Below are 23,327 nucleotides of genomic sequence, written 5' to 3'. Positions count from 1 at the left end.
CTGTAGATTCTTTCAAGTTTTCTCGAATTTCAAAAATCTCCTAATTAAAAGTCTATCACTGTCTTAATTGAACAATACTGAGCAACGTGTCTGCCCGTTCCACAATTGCGGAGTTGAAAGTTAAAAAATTGATAATTCATTTGGTCAGAGATAGAGCTAAAATCGTTCTAAAATCAGAGTAATTTATTTTTCATAAAAATTGATAAAAATGATAAACGCTGAAAGTTCATAGAAAGTTATCGAGTGATAAACGACTGAAAATTGTCATTTCTGGTACTTACATCCTTTTACCATTTCATCTCCTCAATTGTCGAGAAAAATAAAAACACCGAAAAATATTTTCCCCATTTATTAATATTAGAGAACACAGATTGTTCTCGACGTACGTTCACCCATAGAAAGGACAAACTCTTGCGGTGTATCCCATTGATCCTATAAACGGACGAATTAAACACGCGACAATTTTTCACCAACGAAACAAACTGAAATTTCATCCGGTCTTATTATCCAATCCGTTCGAGAAGCGGATCAACGTACAGACAGAAACTTTAATCCAACTACTGGGTAATTGTCGCGGTTTGAAAATAAAGGGTGAACGGCCTGATCAGTTTCGTATTTGAATAAATCGGAGGCACACTGGTGTAACGTGCATAATTTTCCGTGACACCGACAAGAAAATATCGCGCGGTTACAGTTCTACGAACGAACGAGATAATAAATCGACACTCAGTCGCCTCCAAGTCGACGTCCAAGGTGGACACATTCCCTCGATACGTGGACGAAACCAGCGATACTGGAATAGAATGGAAAAGTGGCAATTTGCATCCGTTTTGCAATGTAGATCGACCGTTCGCGAACCTGGATAATTGCTTCTCTCGTTGCACCTAATAATAAACCTCTAACTTTCTGTTTTCCGACCGTTTCACCAAATCTGTATCGATATTATTTCTTTACGCGAGTAAATTTTTTGATGGAAAAAATCCTGGTGTGTATGTGAACAATAGCACGATTTTCTGTGTATAATACAAAGAAGTTCTGGAAAGGCTTTGCATATTAGATTTTATCTGATTGCAAAATTCTTGGAGCACAGGTAAAAGGTGAGCTGGAAGTAGGGTAGGGAGCTGGATATCTCTAAATCTTGGAATTAGTGTACTATTAGTTCTCTATTTGTCTAACTGCCTATTAAGGTGAAAATTTATGCGGAGATAATAGTAGTTAGTGTTAAAAAATTTCAACGCTTTCACTTTCGAATTTCTCGAGTTTATAATCATTTATCAAACTTAACTTTCCAAGTTACACTTAGCGAAACAATTCAATTTAAAGAAATAGAAGTACAAAATAATAAAAAGTGTGGACCAGAAAATAAAAATTCGAAACTACCACGAAGATATTAAACTTTGCCTTCAATACTACACTTTCCAAGAAATTCCAAAAAGTAGAAACACAAAATGTACGAAGTGAATATAAAAAGTAATTGCACGCCTTCTGAAAACACTCGGAGAGATCTCGTGGACCAGAAAGTAAAAAGATACGAAAGGACCGTAAGAGTCGCCCGAAACAAAGTGATTTCTGACAGGTACAACATGGGATGCAAGCGTTTCTCGCTTGGTCCAATATTCCGGGCGCGATCAGCTGGGTGAGAGGTGTGTAAGAAAAGAATCACAAATTTCTAAGCGGTAATCGGGCTCCTGCTGCTAATGGCGACCTGGCGAAACAACGATAGCTGTAACGGCCTGCAATATCAACCGGTCGAGGTTTATGCAAACGGTGATGACTGTGCGTTGATCCTCAACGGGCCTGGAAGGACCAGCGTCTTCGATTACACGTACAATTTGCTACGTGGCTCCTTGTAAGTAATCATAATAACAGCGTGTATTCTTTGTCTTCGTTCCAACGTTAAAGAGTGTTGAGGGGTTATATTAAATAAATAACTCGTGTGGAGTAAAGTAAATAATTATATTTTAGAAGATGTTCAGACAGATGTAGACAAGATGGGCGCACGGTATAACTCGTGTGGAGTAAAGTAAATAATTATATTTTAGAAGATGTTCAGACAGATGTAGACAAGACGGGCGCACGGTAAGAACTGCTTACAAAACGTGACAGTGTGCACTTTTATACCTGGGGTGTTCGCAGGCATCCCCAAACCATATTTATCGGACGTGTCATAAACCTACCAATATTCTAGGACGTCGATTTTTCCATGCAGTACTCATAAACCATTTTGCTTCAACAAAGAGATCTCGATATAGTTCGGTACAGCAACGAAAGTGAATCGCCTTAAGCGAGGATTCTTTCCCTGCTGATTTATTAAACGCTGCTCTCGCTACATATCTATATTAGTCTGTTACGACACGCTCGCTTATGGAGCTCAATGAACGTTTAATATGATGAACTGGCTGTCTTTCGTGCTTGCAAAGACGGTTCGTTCCGATGGAAACGAATTTGGTAGTGAATATGTTTCAATTTCAAGAGAGATGAGAATTTTTTCAGGGCAACTTTTAATGAGTTTCAATAATACAAATTTATTGCGAAAATTTGTGAATCACTTCATTGCCTAAAAATTGACAATTTTTTCCAAAATAAAATTCGATAAAAGGATCATATCGTAGCTTTGATCGAGAAAGAAACCCAACGTTAACAACATTAAAACGTCAAAGTAAACGATTGACCAACAAAGTACATACAATCGATCAACCATCGATCGATGCGAGAAAGATCGAAATGTCAGATTTTCTACGGTTTCAATTTCTAACGAAACGAAAAGAGAGCTTCGAGCAAGCTTGAAGCCCGAGGCGTATCACACGATACCATAATATCGCAATTATCGCGCGTTCTCTCGTCGATTACAAACTTAATTATGACTCGGTATTAATCCCACCAATCTCTCGATCGAGAATTAATGATCGCCGTCGGTGAACCCGTTGTTTCGCCAGATTTTCTCTGTACCGATCGTTCACCCCGATCTCTGTGTTCTACTTAAAAGGCACGTGGAACGGTATAATTATATCTTTCGGAGTTTGGAGTAGCCGAATCAAGACACCGATCTTACGCAACGAGACCTACACCGACATTTTCGAGGTCCGGAGAAAGCAGGAACAACGTTGGAAAACGGTAACAGGACTTTCACTATCTATCTAACCTTTGTTCCTCGACAACAGGATCCGACTATCACTCGATCGAGAGCTTCAATCGAGAGAAATTTAGAAGGTTAGAATATTATTGAAACGTGTTTCAGACGATCAATTTCTCTTTTCATATGTGGACCATCGTCGTTCAGATGTTTATCAGTGGTTCTTTCTGTAGTTAAAGAGGTAACGATATTCTTGATTGTGTCAATCGACGAAGATTAGAAAGTTGAAGATCGAAGAACGAAGTTTCATCTCGTCTATCGTTATGCAAAATGTCACCGAACTGACTATCTTCCTGCGACATTTTCACGATATCCTTGGACATGTTAAACGGTGAAAATTGGAAAATTGCAAAATGAGAGGGAATCGAAGATTACAATATTTTTGGTGAAGATTGAAAAGCTGAAGCTTGAGGTGAATTCTCATCCCTACTATCGTAATTTGATTATCTATCGAGAACATATTCTTCGAAGTGTTAACTCATGAAAAATGAATCTTCAATCAGGTGAAAATACGCGAAAGACTCTCACCAAATTTTCACAGTTTCATCTTTGATCCGTATTCCTGAAAACACTCAGTTCGCAACGAGATGTCCAGCCGGTGTTTCCGCGATTCTCTCGGGACATCGAGCGTCCGATAATAATCCATCAAGCTGGAATAAAAGTTCAGACGCGAAACGTTGAGTCGTGAGAACGTGTAACGAGATTACACCGTCACTAGCCACGGAAAACCTGATCTCCTTTTGTTTATCAACGCGGATAAAACAATGGAGGGACTGTTGTAACCAGCTAGGCACACAGAACCTTGAAACGAGACGAGATGCCGAGCTACCGCCGTTGCCTGGCATCTGAAGAAAAAAGCTGTACCGGCTATCGGAGAATTTTCGAGGAGACGAAGGCTGTGAAATTGATGGAAAGAGACAGCTTCCTGTGTTATTCATGATAATTATAGAGAGTTGTCTATATCGCGAGAGAAACTGCAATGGACTACTGGTTGATGAATTATTAATGGAAGGTCGATAACGAGGAGGCCAGGACTTGATCCAGCTTGAAAGCTACTGCATCCAATTATAATACAAAGGGTGATTTAAGATGTGGTTCCAAGAAGTAGTCGATTCGTAAAGACAGATCTGGAATTGCTTGCTGGAATTTCGACATGTTTCTTTTCGTTTATCATCCCGGTTTCTGTTCTTTCCTCTTTTTTCTTTTAACGATTGTGTATACAGACGTAGAGGCGTGTTACGCAAGCAGAGCTGTGTTATAATATTATAATAATACGGGTATAAAAGTGGTGGTAAATAGCTTAGGGTACTTCACGAGTCCGCTGGCAAATTATAACCTATCAATGGGTATAAATGGAGGTTGTATTTATTATGAGCAGTGACTGATGGAAAGCAATTGCTGGCGAAGCTTTTACGTACAAGTCACGTTACGGTTAAGCAAATATAGCGGAGTTAGCGAGGGTTTAAGTAGCTAATAGTACGACATTACTCATAAAAAGTGTAAATACCGAGAGAGAAAAAAAAGAAGTTGTAAAAATCTCGTTGAAAGCAAGGACGCGAATTAACTTGGGGACAGTTTCACCGAGTGAAATAATATTATTTATTCTATGCAAAGAAAATGATCATTTACTAAAATAAGAATTAGCAAAGACCTCGAAAATTAAGGGAACAAAACTACTTTGTGAGGGAAAAATATTGATACACTGGTTGCAAAGTATTTTTAATAGTTGAAAAGATAGAATTGAAAAAGGGGAGTGAAGTTGCAAAGATTGGATGGATTGGAAGTTACAAAAGCAAGAAAGTAAGGAATATTGGATTACACAAATCGTTGGCGAATTTCTGTTATTTCGTGAAGCACCTTGCCCAACGTGGAATCGATTTATTAATCCCATATCTGGACGAAGATTCACGAGAGACGGTGTTTCACCGCGACAGAGCATGATTCTGTCAGTTCTAACGAGGCATAATACGATTGCATCGTTTTCCCCGCAATTACGAGATTCGAACTGCCTACGCGTGCCTATGGCCCCTAAGTGTTATTGCACGTTAACGCGAGCAAGAGAGGGAACGAAGGAGCCGTGAGCCATGTTGTCGGCAGTGACTCGTGCAGTCACGATTAAATCTTCTAATCGTGAAAAAATCGTCACGGCTGGTCGTGATCCTTTTGCGGCTGGTCGCTAATAAAACACGACAGATCTGCTCCGGGATACAAGGAAGCAACGATCCGGCAACGAATCTGAGACGCCACAGGACCTAATGCGTATAATTAGAAAGCTGGATGCATTTATAGAATTTTTATGATGGGGTATAATGAAAGCTTGCTGATCGTAACGAATATTTTTCGTTGGTTAGGTATGGTTTATGTAAGGTTCAAAGGGTAAAGGTGCAAAGGTGTTTCTCACGTGAGTTGTTCGATATTCGGGAAACTTGCTGATTCTGGGAATCTGAAAGTCTGAGATTGTAAGATATGGAAAGTGTGAGATTTTAGGTTTGCGGGATTCTAAGATTCGGAGATTCTTAAATTCTAAGATTTTCGAATTCTGGAATACCGAGATTTTAAGTTTCTGGGATTCTAAGACTTGGGAATTCGGAGATTTGGAGATTCTGGGATTCTAAGATTCGAGAATTCTGAGATTTTACGATTTGGAGATTCTGAGATTCTAAGATTTTGGAATTCTGGAGTCTTGAGACCCTCAGAGTCTGAATTTCTAAGATTTTAAGACTCTGAGATTCTGAAATTCTGGAATCCCGAAAACCTAAGTTTTTGAGATTTGGAATTCGAACACCCCAAGATTCTGGATTCTGAAATACTAAAATTCTAAGATTCCAATTACCCTCTAAAATTACAAATCATTCACCAAACAATCCAACACACATCTCTTCCCCTTCGTATCACGAACCACCGTTCGCCTACTAGATCTTCCAAGATCCGCCAGATAACCACACAAATACAAATAATCCTTCACGATTATTCAATACCCGATTCTCAAACCTACAAACCTACCAAACGACTGTTCCACGCGTTATATGTTTACAATTACACCGTGCACATGTACCGACACGATATTGCATCGTATCTGCACGCTGGAATCCATACGTTTGTTTAGCAAAGAAAGAAGTCGCCCGAGGACAAGATATAATGGCTCACGGCTGAGAATGCAACAAGACGAAACACGCGACCTATCTGTGCGTTACACTTGCACTTACTAACCTCGGTGAAAGCCAGATCGACACCGCCGCCGCCGCGTTCACGCGGCTCAAATATTTTCACAAGGCGCAAGGAGAGGCCTTTGCCGGTGCAACGAACCACGTAAAAGAATGTGTTCCTTGAGAATTTCCACGTTCACAGTACCACTGAACGTCGATTAATTGCCACGAGACGTTATCTATTCTTCTAAACGTATCTCTCTATACGTCAATTCGAAAGTTAACAGAGAAAGAAAGAAAAAAAAATCGGTCACGGTGTTCGAGTGTCGTGTAACGGAGCTTCTGGTTCTCGACGGCGACAAAAGATCACGCTTCAAGGTGTGAAGAATTTTTCACTTTTTCTTCTTCTATCCGTACAAAAGTATGTGAAAAATATGGTTTTAGTCATCGATACTACCGTTACAATTCAGCCTTGTATACCGATACTCTGTCAGCTGATACTGAATGGAATGGGAAATCTATAGCTTGTGCAACTAATACAGAGATCGTGTTCCTGGTTTCGTTACGTCGACAATGTGTATTCCGTAATGTGGTCTAACTTTTCTGCCTTTACGTCCTATGAATGCGACTTATTCCCGTTACTATTTGCATGTAGGGTATATCGAGAAGGCGTAGTCTCTCACGACGCTTGTATTATAGATCTCCTGGTGTGTACATACTTAGGGGTTTCGTAGCGAGGCTTGGCAAAGTCGAGACGCTTGAAGGAATGTTTATGAAAAGTTCGAGAAGCGTAAGAAGGAAGTTGACTGAGAGAGAGAGAGAGAGAGAGGAATTTTAAGCGTGATAGAGGATACGAGGGGAAACAAGCCGATGGAAAGGGGCTTCGAATGTTAAACGAGAACGTTTCGAAAGGGGAAATAATTAATAGTTAATATTCTAGTAGATCGAGACTTCGATTTGTATTGGCATAGCAATTAATTATTCTATCTTTATATCAACATTTTGCATTAACAGGAAAAGAATTGTTGTTATATTAAAGATTATATTAAGATTGTACTAAAAATTGTACGAAGAATTGTTGTTAAATTACAAACGTTGGATATCCTTTATTTTTCGGTACAATATTTCAATTACGATAATTACGAATCACTCAGACTCACCAAGGGTGGAGAAACTGCGCCCCAAATTGTGCCACAACGTCTTCTCACACTTCACACTGTATCACACTGTTTAATACACGCGTAATTGATCTACTTTTACGGAAAATTTCGATTTTAGCAATGATTTTAGAACGATATCACGGAACGATCCACGTCGATTCGATTTCGACGACCAACTGGCTGACGACATCCTAAGAGCTCGAAAGGTTTCGTGCGATTAGAGGTCGGACGCCGTCTGTTTGTATTGAAAATATGCCAGCGAAGTCGAAAAAAAAATTCCAGGCATATGTCGAGTGGTAATTCTGAGAATATCGCCCGTGTTTATTGTCAACTATTTTTTGTTTACGACAGAAATTTTGCTACGCCGCGAACTACGTACAGGAAATTTACAAAATATTCACCGAACGTGGAAAGAAGAAATGTCGTATCGGATTCGAGGATAGAGTTCGACAAATACACAATTTCATTATTAGAAACATCGATATCGTTGTTACTACTAAAAGCGGACGTTGTCTCGATAAAATCGAATTCGTCGCGGTATTTTATATCTTAATTGTTCCTCTGTGGAAGAATTTCACGTCATTTATGTAACTCGCACGCTGCTAGAATGTGTTTCGGTTAAATCAGAACTAAAAGTACGTACTTTCTACCCACTTTAAAACTGCTCTCGGCCAATTTCGTTACGTTATACGAAATGCAGTCCATGTAAGCCATTGAAGGGGGAAACACGTTTTAAACGTGACTTTTCCTTTTACGAGTACGGCATAACTAAACCGGGTGAATATGCAGAGATTGTTTTTAATGCGACTGCCTCGTACAGACCGCTGTGATCACGGTGAACACATTGTCGAAGTGACTCTTTTCCCCTTGCAAAAATCTTCGCTGTTCGATTGATTTTATTCGTTAATTATATATATGTATGTAGAGTGATTCCCACTAATATTCGGACACTATTTAGAACAGTGTAACTCTTTCGACCCAACGACTTGCGTTTAATTTTTTGCCTGAGCTTGTAGTAAAAATTTGAAAAATACGTTTTGTAGATTTATGTCAATTATACAGATACTGAAAATTTTCAACGTGTGTATCACTGACATAGATCTACAAAACGTACGTTTTAAATTTTCACTACAAGCTCAGATAAAAAAGTTGTCAACAAAGTTAGAATTTTTTTCACACGTCGTAAAGGAAAACTCTTAATTTTGAAAGAGTTACACTGTTCTAAAGAACGTCCGAATATCAGTGGGAATCGCTGTACGTAGCAATCGATTTGAGAATTGTAGTACAGTAAAGAAGGAATGAAAAATAGTGGCGTGAAAAATCGGATAAAAATCTAATCTGCAGAATGGGGTGAGTAATAACGTCAATTATTCATTTTCTAAACGCCTATTCTCGGTATTTCCATCTGGATGCTTTAGAAAATTGACGCGCGTAATAAATTATTAAACACAGCAATATGAAGGTTATTAGACCAGACGCTATAAAGCGAAATTGCACCGAGAATGCACCGTGTTGCAATTAAATTCAGAACGACCCTCAAGTGCATTCTCGCGAATACTTTCAGCGTGTAACCATTACTCTATTTAATAACGATTGTGACAGGATAATTTGTGAGAAAACATTTCTGAACACCGACGGATTTCAAGACACAATTTACGAATACCATATAAGCGGTATAAGAATGTTAATGAAGTTCTACAGTGGCTCCTCCGAACCTTTTAATTGATGAACCGTATAGGGAAACCGAATTTTCAACGGGGTAACCGTAACAGAGCCATTTAACCAGCTGTTAAGAAATCAATCGTATTTGTAACGTGTCATTCGTGACGAGGAAACAAAGTAATTTTTATGGCGAGGGAAAGAAATGATCTGAATTGTCTGTAATGAAGTGCAACCAGCAGAGATTAAATCTAACCCCATACAGTTCAAATCCAATCATAAAATTTCTATTTTTTAAGAGAATATCAAAATTAAAGGGACGTTTACTTCTTCTACCTCTTCAGATAGACATAACTCAGCCAAAATTGTACTCTAATTAATTCAATAAATAAACTAACCAACCACAGAATCCTGGTCCTAACCTAGCCCAACATTTCATCTTAATTCACTGTCCAAGAAATACGAGTACAAAGTTAACCAACCTTAATCCCTCCTTTCTAAGCACATAATCCGTCCACGTAGACGAAACTATTAATTCAAACACAGACTTCTTTCTATATCCCAAAAAACCCGCACGCACGTGAACGAGTTCACACCAACTCACACGAAGGTGTTAATATGCATCAAAGACAGTGCATTAACATTCGTTACATCGTCCACTGCAAGTATTCACAGAACCTACAATTACTCTTCAGCATCGCCGAGTAATAAACATCCAGGAAAATATCCTTATAATTACTCCCTGATCAGATTGCGAATAAAAAACACCTGCTACCGGGTGCCCCGTTAATTAAACCAGCGATATGTCGGGGGACGTATCGTAATCCGAAAAGCAAAGAGGTCGTAGACGAAACGAGGCAGTTGGTCAACCTTCGAAGGTAAAAGACACGAGCGGCACGTCAATGCCGTCATATTTCGTAGCGAGAAACAGGATATGTGAATTGACGAGTGCACGGTTCGTATATGATAGTTTCGGGTTACCTTGGACACAGAATATCCCCTAGAGCGTCTATGCGCCAAGATGCACGCGTAGAAGCTGTCGTCTATATTGAACGAAAGTAGGCTAGAACGTTAGGTAATTAACTCGAAAGAAAAGGCTCGAAGAGCGAAAGCAAGGCGTACATACAAAGCTGGGCGAAGGAAGCAGGCTGTGCAGAGGATAATGCAGTTCTAGGCAAGAGATAGCACGCGCCTAACTTTCCGTTTGCTTCATCTTTCAGCCCACCGACAGCTGGATCGCAGACATGCATCACATACGAAGCGGTGAATCGCGCCTACGTCGAAGCGAGAAAACGCATCAGTGAGTGTTACAAATAGCATGGATAGGTTGTAAAGAGGGGAAAAATGGTTAATTATGATCGTACGTCGCCCGAATGATTTACCGTGTTGTTTGTTTGTGTGGGAGTTGTTTGCTCGCGATTCCCTCGCGTCTTCGAAACGATTACATCGCTCCTAGGCTTGTTACAATATCCTTGGCTAACGCGATCCCTTTGTCTGGCTGCGTTCGCGATTATGCTCACGCACGTTTCGTCGGTTCATGCAGATGTGGCGCAACCGAAGAGCAAAATGTGGAGGCCGGAAGATCTGGCCACCGTTGGAGAACTCCTGCTGGATGTTAGCAGCAACATCGCTCAGATGTAAGGACCTTTCTCTTTCGATTTGTAATTTCTGCTGGGTTATTGTGAAATTCGCGTGAAAGATGCTCCTTTTGGAACGTTTTTCAAGTGATACAATTTTTCGAGTTTCGTTGAAAATGGCTGATTAACTGGGAGTAAATGAATTAGGGTATCTTTTTAACCTTTATCGCAGACTCTTTCAGAGTTAGTTCTCGTTTTTTTTCTAAATATTCACCGATGAACGCAGGTATGGATTAAGCTACGACGAGATCGAGAAAAGTCTACCTTTAATCGACACTTCGAAGACGCTGATTCGCGAGGTGTGCCCTGCCTTCTTGAGCAACGTCGAGTGTCGAGCTGGAAAATACAGAAGAAACGACGGTCTGTGCACGAATCTACAGAATCCAACCTGGGGTTCCAGCTTGTCACCCTTCCAAAGGTGAACTATCACTCCTGATAATACTTAACTGTGGATCAAATCAAAGAGGCTCAATTTATCTCATCTTATCAATTTTAAATCCCCCTTATCCTCGAATTCTAGATTCTGAAAATGTCAGAAAAATTCGTCAGACTAACCTAGAGTTAAACAACGAGTATCTATTTTTCTGTAATGAAATTCTTGTTCAATTGCGTAGATTGATGACTCCACGATACGCAGATGGCCTAACAGCGCCCAGAATATCAATAACCGGTCATGACTTACCATTATCACGCGTGGTATCACGTACCATGCATCCTGACGAGGGTTATCACGATCACGCTGGCACAGTTATGGTCATCGCCTGGGGACAGTTTATGGATCACGACTATACGCTGACTGCAACGCCGCTAGGTACGATTCTACGACCGATAATTGTCTACTTATGCGACCTAACGTACGTAGAATCGTCGATAATTCTTAAGAGGGTAGCTCGATCCTACATTGTTCACGATGGAATGTTTCTTTCATAAAAAAGAAGTATAAGAATGTAAACTTTATATAATCTTACATTACTTCGTTCAGATGATCGTTCAGCTTTCTAGATGCTAGAGATTCAGTAATAGATTTCAGATGTTGCGTACAGAGTTTCAGATGGACAATTGATGTGACTCATTCTACCAGTCGAGATTAATCTAGAAATTTAATAAACCTACCTATTTCATGTTTTTTACATAGTAAATTGCTCGAGAAAGTTACACATACGAGATCAATCATCGATATCAATTAGCGAACACTGTTAAAAAACCTTAATGATCCATCATAGAAATGTTCCAATACCACGCAAACTTCACTACGGAGATCTATTTCAAAATCCTTGCACAAGAATATCGCGACAAACAGGAAGGACGAGGGAGGAAAAAGTAGCCTCTGGTGACCGAGAATTCGCGGGAGAAAGTGACCGAAATCGAATTATCAGTCAATAGCAAATTATGCAATGGTTGTCGCGGTTGGTTCAATTACATCAGCGAAGTGGGGGACGACGGGATGACGTTCGTACAAAGTAAGCGTCGCAAACAGCTCTCAGGCCCTTTTACGTCGCATATTTACCGCCTATCGAAACTAGGGTAACCGCGCCAGAGAAAGCGAACGATCGCCAGTCAGATAACCGGTAGGCCCGATCATGTGACTACCGTGAAGTTTCCACGGGCCGTGCGATCCACGCCAAAATCGCACGCGTCCACGCGCACACGCCTCTGTCCTGGAACTTGGTACCGACACGAAATCATAGATAGCGATCCAGGGGGTATGATTGCGTTAAAAAAAAACAACGAATGAGCCCTGTTCTTTTCGGGTCGAACGATTTTTACTAATTAATCCATCCACGCTTTTCATCACAGCGTGGATTCCATAGAGGTTCTAGAGCCGCGAGGTGTGTCAATGTTTGTTGGAATAATTATTCATTATTAGTGGGATATTTTAATCGATATGCAATAATTGGCAGGGTAAATATTCGGTCATTTTGTGTATGAGTAATTGACACGCTTCGGTGGAATTAATGGTTCGCTGGACGAAGAAATATTTAACGTACCTCGACAAGATTTTAGTGAGATTTTCAAGAATTTTATTTCTTTGACAAACTTTACCTGAGATGAAGTGAGACGAACAGTTCCAGAAATCTCAAACATTCTAGAACTCTTTAAAACTTTACATTTTCCCCTGCTTAACACAAACAGTTAACCCATTAAACGCGGCAGAATAATCTCATCGTGATCCCAACTGAAGATAGAATTAATCTACGACATTAAGACAAACATCTAATATGATCCACAACAGGCACAAATCATCTCCCGAGACAATAGCGTTGAAATTCAAATTTCCCAATTAGAATTTCAAATCGATCATCAACCGCTTAATCTACAACCGGTGTTACGCGTGTTTTCCGCTGTATCTCGTTTAAAAAATCATTCCCAGCATCGCGGCGTGTATGTATACCGTTTCTGTGGTTGGCCATGTTCGCGCTATTCGTCCCCCCCACGTAAAATCTTCCCACGTGAACCGCGAACGGGAAACGGTGTATCCATATCGCGGCAGATCGACGGGGAAAGTAAATGACGCCCGTGGAACTGGCGTAGCAGGATTAAATAAATAACGCTATCAAGCGTTAGAAGAGTAGAGTGGAGCAAAAGAGCGGATAGAACGGATGGTGTATCGCATGATCGATGAGCCACTCTTCCCCTTGCAGATCCTCTGAACCGAAACGACCCAGAGGAATGTTGCCATCGACCAGCTCACCTGAGGAATCCTTACTGCAACGAGATCCACATACCGGAAGACGATTATTTCTACAGGCTGTTCAACGTGAAATGCATGGACTTCGTTCGCGCCTTTCCAGCCGTTCGACCTGGATGTCGACTCGGTTCACGCGTGCCTTTTAATCTGCTCACCGGTGTGCTGGACGGGAACACGGTCTACGGAATCACGGAAGCCTTCGCCAGGTAAACGCTTCTCTCTCGCGAGCTTAATGTACATTGAAATCGAATGCGTTGGGTGGTCTTTGGAGATGCGAGTCGAGGGTGAATCGTCGTGAAGATGCAACTGAATGGACAAGAACAAGGGAAAGGTTGACACAGTGGAGCTTATTTTAGGGAAGTTGGAGAAACTGGTTTGCAGCTAAATTAATGGTTAAAACGAGAAACTTTGTATTACGAAGTTATTCTGCAGCGATGATTTTTTAATAATTTTAGTAAATAAATGGTTAGCAGAAGTTAATTTTTGTTTTCAATATTTCAGAATAATTAATTTTGAATTTTTTGATCGAAAGTCCAAGAATTTTGACTATTTTGTCAGGATTAATTTCTTACTGTTTGCTTGTTTATTATAATAATCTAAAATAGTGGAATCTTTTGCTCCTCCATCTGACCCGTTCAATTATTGATTTTACTACTGGCTCTGCGTTCGACGAATCGAGCTTGCATTTTAGAGGATTACAGTCTCCAATTTTTTCCCCTCGACGAACGTAATCAACGGCGAAACAATACAACAACAATCTCTCGTGATAATGATAAAACGTGTTCGATAATAATTGAGCCACTTGCAACACGAAGCGATGTCCGCGGTTCGAAACAGCTCAAAGCTTGCTACGTTCGTTACGTCAGTCGGGACAATAAATCAGTATTACGTTGTTCCATATTTTCTAACGTGCCGACTACGTGTATACATTCTGTTCCTCGCACTTTCTAGTCCGCTCGCATTATGAGATCCACTCGATTACTCAATCGAGTACCTCTTTTCTTCCATCGAATTCGATGGTGTTCTCCATCGGCCGAGGGTTGGTGAACTTGTGGAGCTCGTTTTCTGTAATCTCCCTCTTTTTTCGCCTTTCTTTGTCTATTGTCCGATGAGTTACGTTTTCAAATGAATAAGATATGATAGAGACAGCGATAAAAAGCAAACCAAATTTGTGGCAAAAATGTGGCACAATTCATCGAGACACGTTAATTCCAATTTTTCCTAAATTCCCCTGCGAATTTTCCGAATTTTCCTTCAATTTTTTGAACACTCAAAACGCGAAACCGACCGAAATTCGTTGAAAATTAGTTTCCGTGTACTGTGAGGATACGACGAATGAAAGACATGTGCGAAAATGGTGTAAAGTGTTTTTGCAACGGTAGAACGAAGATTTTAAAGATTGTCAATTCGTCGTTTTAACCGCAACCCTCGTAATTTCACGCGGTTAAGAGGCGTCCAGGTTGATTGAAACGCGTCCCTCTTGTTCACACTTCCAGGAAGCTACGAGCCGGTTACGGAGGACTGTTACGCATGAACCCGGTGTTCTCTGAGTATGGCCTGAAGGATTTACTGCCGCTCAAGCTGGACATCCCAGACGAGGGCTGCACACGACCGAATCGATCGATGTACTGCTTCGAGGCGGGTGAGTCTTTCGATGGAAATCTCTCGGTCTATTGAAATGGTTCGCGAATTTCGGTGGTCTGATGGTAGTTTCGATTGGTAGAACGAATTTAACGATCAAAAAATCATCAGCGGTTACTACAGTCTAACAAAGTTCAATCAGCAACCACAATTTCCATATGAATTTCGTAAAAAATAAGAGGTCCTTGCACCGTTCAATTTCAGCAAACAAAAAATAATAGATTTTTACTAACTTGATGAAAATTTCAAATACAGTACTTGGCCATGTCTAAGAATATTATTATAAAAAATCACAGGATCGTGCTTCCGAATGCGACAATTTTTTCAACTCTACCTATTTACGTAGAATTACGAATTCCAATTAATGCACTTCGGAATTTATCAAAAAGAAAATTTGACGAAATGCACGAGCCAAATTGTTGCACGAAATTTTCCAAATCCCTCGATTTCCCATTGCGTAACACAAATGCCCGGTTAAATCTAACAAACGAGCGCAGAAAAAGCTCCGTCGCGGCATTGTAGAACGACGGGGAGCACGATTGCCCGCACGACAACTCAATCAGACGTACAAACGACCGACCGCGTGTGTATCTAATCTCTTCTCATCTCGGAATCGAAACGCCGGCATTGTAAGCGACGAAGGAAAAAGAAAAAAAACCCCTCTTCGATGGTGTACGATTTTATCTGACCCCTGGCATGTGTAGGTACACCTAGTCGGGAAATAGTTTTCCCACGTTTTGCTCGGCCGGTCAGAAAATCGCGAGGTATACTACGGGATAATCATGCGTGTATACGAGACGAAACAATTCTATCGCAACGTACCTGTGCATTAACCTGTATTAGCTTGGTAAAACTGTGATTTACCACGACACCGATCGTTCGTTTAATTTTCCTACACATCTTTGTACCTGCACACCCTATTTTCCGATATTCGTTATCTCCCACGTTCTGCATCTTTCACTATTATTTTTCCTCTGACTATACGTACACTACCGGCCAAAAGTTTGAAATCACCGAGCATTGCAATTTACAGAAAAATTTCCAGAAAAAAGTCAGCGACTTTGAGAATTTTTTATCGTTCGAATCAATTGATATGAGATAAATTGGTAAAGGTAGAATTGAGATAAACGTCAAATCTATCAAAAATTAGCAGCAGATTTAATATTGATGAAAAGTGGGAGGTGATTCCGAACTTTTGGCCAGTAGTGTATACATATTTTTCACTATTTTCCTTAATATTTATATCCTTCCTCTGACTATAGTTATTCTTATTTATCTATAATTCTTTTATATACCCTATCGTTCACAAGTATTTGCCCACTCGTTTATTCAGAGGAATTCAACCAATTTCCAGAAAAGAAATCGAAAATTTAAGTTCGGAAAGTATAATTTCCTCGAAAATTTTTTGGAAGTGACGTGGTGCAAATGATTACTCGGTAAAGTGGGTAACAAAAATATATTTATTTAAACGTAATGCTTAAACTAATTTCAAATGGGAGCCTTTTTCGGGGCTCCCTTAAGTAGCCCCTTTTCCCTGGGAAAGTCCCAGGGCCTGCATTGCCGAGGCGATACTCTTGTCCTCGAGGACGAAGGAACTCGGAGATGTTTGGAAAAACATCTCTCGATTCTTCGCCTCGAGGGCCAAGAGTCGTCAGGCCTAGGTGCGTGGCCCCCTCGTGGCGGTCGCCACAAATTTATCACAATTTTCGATAAAGATGAGAAAGTAAAGAGCTGTGTTTTCACGTGGAGAAATTCAGAGGAAAATAGAGATCGTTCGGATCGATTTTCGGGGGAATTGTGCAAGATTGTGGTTAATTAATAAACGAACTAGGTCACGTGTCGGCCCGGATTACGATGATAATAGCGATCGTATTATCTACAACAGACGGGGGAAAGGGGGAGCTGTGTCGAAATTCGCGTGGAACGTTCGCATTCTGCGCCGTCGAGTCGAAGAACGCCGATAGCCGCTCGATCGGTTCGATTATCGGCGTGTAACGCGATGTGTAAGCGAGAAAGGGAGTGGCCCAGAATCAAGGTCGACGACTTCATTGCTACAATGAAAGATCGGCGGTCGGTGCACTTCGAGCGATTATCGGCGTCGAATTCGCTGCACTCTGTTTCTGTCGTGTTCTTGCCACGTTGTGTTCGCTATATAGATTACCATAGATAGGGTGGGTTACTACAGATTTTGTTACAATTCCTGTTTCCAGGCTTAAAGACTTACAGCTGGAAAAATTGCTTATGGTAGTTCTTACTTCCCGACTTAAATATGTGTATTTTATAAAACACTTGTTGCTTTGTGGCTTAAAGAATTTTACGATCCTCTTGTAATTATTATTTTCCAAGTTGAAAATTTATTAATCTAGTTTTATTCAAATTATCTTGAAAATACTTTTAAAATAATAACTATGTAAACGAAGGAATTAAACACGATAATTTCGATTTCTTCTACTATACCTAAATTAAAGATATTTCTTCGATAACTGAAACACTCATTTTTCCGTGTCTTCCTGAATTCTCTCATATTAAGTACACGATATCCACTTCCTCGAACGAACTTTTTAATTAGCGACGAGCACGGAACATTAGTCATTTTCTCTAAAACTAATAAATAAATAAGGATCGTGCAACTTCGATGTTCAATTAATTTACACCCGAGGAAGTGAAGAAACCATGGGAGAAGAAGTATAGAGTTTCTTTCGAATTGATGTTTATAAACGTCGGAATGCTGTTGCTCCACTTTCCAACCGCGAAAAATCATTCACTTTTCAACGATTCCGAGCAACATTCTTGCCGAATGTACCGTGACTTTTGTCTCCTCAGGTGAGATACGAGTGAACGAGCAGCTGGTGTTAACTTGTATGCACACTTTGATGGCGCGAGAGCACAACAGAATCGCGAAGACGCTCATTCAAATGAATCCCCACTGGGACGACGAGACTCTGTACCAAGAAACAAGACGAATTGTCATCGCTGAGATCCAGCATATCACCTACAACGAGTTCTTGCCTATTCTACTCGGCAAAGAAGTTATGGGGAAGTTTGGGCTGCTTCTTGAGAAGAACGTAAGATCACGTGAATTCTTCTCGTCGAAATATGAAGACGTTTCCTAATAAATTCTAACAATACTAACCCTAAGATTAAATCAAGATATCGAAAAATTTAATTTCAATTAAAAGAAATTTTTTTTTTAAATTAAATACGACATTTCATTCGCGTGCTTATGATCGTTATTTTTCGGGGAGCCTGCATAAATTATTCGAAATTTTTTAATTTTTTCTTGGATCTTCTTAAGATTAATAAGAGATGATTACGGTAGCGAAATTCTACGTAGATTCTTTCAACTATCGCGTATGAAATTTCCTTGAAATGAATTTCACTCCTAAGACGAATCGCTCGCTACTAAGTACTTAGATTTAAATTAATGACCTCTGCTTCCTCTGCCCATAGGCAATATCCATTAACAATACAAGTCTCGTTATTCAATGAGTAGATAAAATTTAATATTGATAACCGTGTACATGTTTAATGTACACAGAGCTACTGGGATGGTTATGATGAAAGCGTGAATCCAGCCGTGATCGATGCTTTCGCTTCTGCAGCCTTCAGATTCGGGCACTCACTGTTGCCAACAGCAGTGGAGAGATGGAGTAAAGCTCACAAATTCATCGGTGAGTTAATCCAATCTTATATGTCGAGTAAAAAAATGAAAAAACAAGCCTCTACAGTTAATTATTCGTCGAATTAACCGTCTCGTTAAAGCTTCGAAGAGACTGTCAGACTTAATCAGAAGACCCTTCGACTTGTACCGAGCTGGAGTTTTCGACGAATACATCATGGGATTGATGAACCAGGTTGCTCAAGCTATGGACGATTCCATCACTCAAGAAGTACACAAATTTTCTCTATAATCAGTGATTATAAAAATGATTTTAAGTCGTACATTTGTTTGTTTCGAGATATTTAGAATTTTCGACTATATTGTGTAAGGTAAATCGACTTGGACCACGTTCATAATCACAAATAATACAGAAAAAATGAAGAATGTTACATTCGCACCGATTTCAGGTAACAAATCACCTATTCAAAAAAGTTGGTGCCAAGTTTGGACTGGATCTGGTCTCCTTCAATATGCAACGAGGTCGTGAATTTGGTATTCCAAGCTATATGGAATTCAGGTTGGCAGACATTGCTTCAAATAGTTCATTTACATATTTAGTACACAAATACTCACGAAACATTACATTTTCCACTGAGCAAGATAATTTATACCAGCTTGTTCGATAATTTCCCAGTGATCTCTAACTCATACGCAACTTTCCATTATCTAATTCTCAGAAAATTCTGCGGACTTCCCTGGGTGGACACGTTCGACGAACTCCACGATTCCATGCCGAACGAGACAATCAGACGCTACAGCTCGATCTTCGAGTGAGTACTATCCCGATATTCCTCTGAAATTACCTATTTATACGTCGACAAACCAGAAACACTGAAAATATTACGCCACGCAACCAGTAGTAAATCAATCTGCAAGAAATCCAAGTTGGACGTTCAAAGGAACGTCGGTAGCCTCGTCAATAATTCAAATCGAATGCTAATTTTAGGCCTGCCTGGTCAGATTATGAATCACCCCGTGCTATTTTACACGTTCACCGATGTCGTTTCCAGAAGTCGAATCGCAGATTCCCGGAAATAACGGTGCGAATCGTCGATTTTCAGGCATCCAGCTGACGTTGACCTGTGGTCAGGCGGTGTCTCCGAGAGGCCACTTCCGGGTAGCATGCTCGGGCCAACCTTCGCCTGTGTAATCGCCACGCAATTCAGTTATTCCCGGCGAGGTGATCGATTTTGGTACGAGCTGCCGAACCAACCGTCGTCCTTCACACTCGGTAAGCAAAACGGACCTTTCGAATCGTGAATCTCGATCGGTAGGGACCAAGGACGCGATTGGAGAACGCGGTGTAACGCGGACGCCTTTTAACGCTCTCGCACTTTCACTTTTCTAGATCAGCTGAACGAGATCCGAAAACTGAAGCTCGCCAGAGTGATCTGCGACAATACAGATTTGATCGACACCATACAGATCTATCCTATGGTGTTGCCCGATCACGAGATGTGAGTAGGATGTTTTGTGGTTTAAGACGAGGCAGGTTGGGTAGAGAGAGATTGGGTATTTCGTTCGAGGAGGTTTGAAATGGTTGTTTAGGTGGCGGTAGGTTGATTCGAGTGGCGCGATTAGTTAATCGTAGCGTGAGAATTGAGAATCGAGGTGGAGGAGGAAGAAGAGCGAACGAAAGTAACGATTAATTGCTTAATTTCGTTGCGAAACGCGAACAGCGCTTGTCTCGTGATCTATACAGAAACAGAGGTTTCAGAGATTTAGCCAGAGATTTATCGAGATCGTAGATTTACTGCAGATTTACTCTATTTTCGTTTTCATTTTTCTAGAATCTAAATTCACATCGCTCGAGATAATTTATCTCGTCTTACCAGCTTGAAATCAACGAGATTTCAGTGATTCCAGGCTACGAAACTAGCAATTCTAAATTCTAAAAATACAGCAGAATAACGTACAGTTAATATCTCACTTCCTGTTAGCGTAGCACAAAACGCCCACTGATAATTCCTCAAGCGAAAGAATTGAATCGTTTAATCAGAGATTCATAAATAACGCAACTGATCGTTCACCTTGCAGAAATCCACGAGTGCCCTGTAGAAGCGGCGTCCTGCCGAGCATGGACCTGAGCAAATGGGCGGAATTCCCGACCGCGAATCACGCGCAATACGTGAGTAATCTAGCGGACCAATACCAAGCATTGGGAAAGTAAAAAGGCTATTTTTTAGACGTAAAACAAACAAAAAGCAAACAAAAAAAAAAACGCAAAAAGCAAACTATTAGAGACCTACCTGCCTAGACGAACACCACCACGTAGTCAACAACAGTCACGAGCCAAGAAGCACAACCCTTAGGCACCCCTTTTAACCGAGACACCTTACGGTACTGTAGCTATAGCGAATAACTATATAGACGCGTCTGCACGTTGCATTACGAATCAGCTTAGGGACACAGAGGCAGACGAAATCGTTAATACAGTGTAGAGCAAATCCGTATAGAGAGAGAGACCCACTTAGCAAACCTTAATTAAATTAGACGAGTACTTTGTTAGAGACACTTAATTTATTGCCACAGCTGGAATTATAATTTACACCTCGACAATCAGTGGGTGTAAATTATAATTTCGTCATATATATATGTGAAGATAAATGATTTTAATTTTAAGAAATTCTACGACGTCTTTGCGATTTCACCAGAATTCTTTTTGTTTGTAATATAGATCTTCCTTGATAATCTGAATGATGACGGATTATTTACGAGGAAGGCGTAGTTACACTTAATTTGCGTATACTTGCCAGTAATTATCGTCGAAACAAGAGAGAGAGAGAGAGAGAAAGAGAGAGAGAGAGAGAGAGAGAAGAGTTGAAGTCGTAGTAGCTGCCAATACACGATATCGTTGCGTAACAAAGTGTACGGAACGGGGTGACGCGTTTACGTAGGAAACGATAATTTCCACGCCGACTGCTTTTAATAATTGCTTTAGAAGTACCTAGTTCAGACACAATAGAGCATTTCAGCCTGTGCCTGTATTACGTTGTTGTGTCACAGTCGAAACCAGTTGCGAATGATTGCACGATTTCTATGGATTATTAACAGGTTGTGAAACGAACGACGCCCTATCATTCAGCTTCCCTCGTTTAGCGTTATTTAGTTCTCTCTGGCCTAGAGTTACCTAATAGAAAAATAGATGTACGCATGTCAGTGTCACGAGGATTATTACGACGACAGAGAGAGAGAGAGAGAGAGAGAGTCACGCGTTAAGGAACCTGTCGAATACTCTAATCTTATATCATTACTGTAAGCAGTCGTATTTTTTTGCAAATTCTAAATTTTCCGCGATTTTCGTGTCTTTAGAAAAGTCTAGAAAGAGTTTCGCGAACTGTCCTCAGAAAAATATTCGAATCGGGAGGATTTTGAAATTTCGAATTTCCCGCCAAAGGTCTTTGCACCTTATCGTTCTGTTAATTTTCGATAGTTTCGCATACGTTCGAAATTGTAGGATCGTCGAGTGTGTACAGTAGTTTAATTCGAAATTGTACAGTATCACAGATACCTAGAGCATCGAATTCGTCGTTTTTATACACTTTTGTACCAAGGATGAAAGATCGCAAACTGTTCCGCCTTTACAGCACGACTGTTAGCACCAACAAAAATTCTCTTCCTTCCTTAATTTATTCCTCGCGCATAGTAACCTACACCCGATGTACATAATAGCACGTAGCAAAACAAAAGGGTTCGTTGCCTCCACGAAATTGCACCAAGGTGGGTAGAGCATGTGTTTTTATCCTTTCATTATTTTTTTCTTTAACAATTGTCCAGTCTTTCCCCTTGTCACGATAAATGCAACTTTTCTTGTTTTTTTTTGGTTCTCCCGTTTGAGATAAGAATGGAAAAGAAAATTACAAAACACAGTCCCTCCCCTCCCCCGAATTGAAAAATTAAACACAGCAACACTGGACAAAGAAAAAAAGAAAAATAGAATAATCGAGAATGCAGAGAAGATCCCGAAAAAGAGTTACACCCCTAAAATATTCTACGAAGGATTTATTACGATGCACTAGCACCTACAAATGTAAACCTATTGTACTATAGCGATTGGTGGAGGAGCACTTGCTTGATGTACCAAGAAGGCCAACGAGACCGGAAAAGGTGCGGAACCAATACAACAGAGAGCAGGTTTTGAGACTCTTCTTTGAGAGCATTAACGGCATTGCTTCGTATCTGGGATTCAGAAAGTAAATCGTGCACCAACAACTGAATAATGGAGCATCAAATGCACACACGAGGGTGAAATCACGAACGAATCTTTGAAACGGTATTACTATATTCAATATACACGTCACCTTTGCAGAAACCGGGAACAAAAGTAAACAGTGCCTTAAAAATCGTATTTAACCAAATTTTCTATAGTAGTCGTATAAACGTGTAGAGAGAGAGAGAGAGAGAGAGAGAGAGTAGATTTAATGTTGTGTACGAAGGGAAGAGAAATAAAATGATTTTCGTTCACCCTCGCACCATCGCGCACGTTCCAGCACTTGAAGGCACACTGTCCCGTGTTTTTACCTCCGACGTTAACGAAACACATTGACAAGTTTAACGATAATTATTCCATATTTCAGAGATACCTATCGCATTACCTATTA

At 40.3% G+C, this 23,327-nt stretch overlaps 1 protein-coding gene across 1 annotated transcript; it reads left to right on the top strand.

The window, feature by feature from the left end:
• Positions 1–1,682: 1,682 nt before the first annotated feature.
• On the top strand, positions 1,683–22,923 carry LOC108578200 (peroxidase). The gene is made up of 16 exons (XM_017941482.1): positions 1,683–1,849; positions 10,319–10,398; positions 10,642–10,735; positions 10,962–11,153; positions 11,350–11,546; positions 13,378–13,630; positions 14,921–15,066; positions 17,889–18,130; positions 18,604–18,736; positions 18,828–18,955; positions 19,134–19,243; positions 19,404–19,496; positions 19,788–19,957; positions 20,075–20,183; positions 20,764–20,854; positions 22,777–22,923. Exons 1-16 carry the CDS (start codon positions 1,698–1,700, stop codon positions 22,921–22,923), a joined length of 2,337 nt encoding a protein of 778 aa, XP_017796971.1. The 5' UTR covers positions 1,683–1,697.
• Positions 22,924–23,327: the final 404 nt, after the last annotated feature.

This window comes from Habropoda laboriosa, unplaced genomic scaffold, assembly GCF_001263275.1.
Source record: "Habropoda laboriosa isolate 0110345459 unplaced genomic scaffold, ASM126327v1 scaffold1577, whole genome shotgun sequence".
Lineage (NCBI taxonomy): Eukaryota > Metazoa > Arthropoda > Insecta > Hymenoptera > Apidae > Habropoda > Habropoda laboriosa.
Note: the sequence above shows the minus strand (reverse complement) of the source record. Positions and strands in the feature narration are given on the sequence as shown.

Coding starts and splice junctions, on each gene's coding strand:
- LOC108578200 (XM_017941482.1), top strand. CDS start 1,698: ATGGCGACCTGGCGAAACAACGATAGCTGTAACGGCCTGCAATATCAA. Junction 10,736..10,961: donor AGCAGCAACATCGCTCAGAT/GTAAGGACCTTT, acceptor CGATGAACGCAG/GTATGGATTAAGCTACGACG. Junction 18,737..18,827: donor TAAAGCTCACAAATTCATCG/GTGAGTTAATCC, acceptor GTCTCGTTAAAG/CTTCGAAGAGACTGTCAGAC.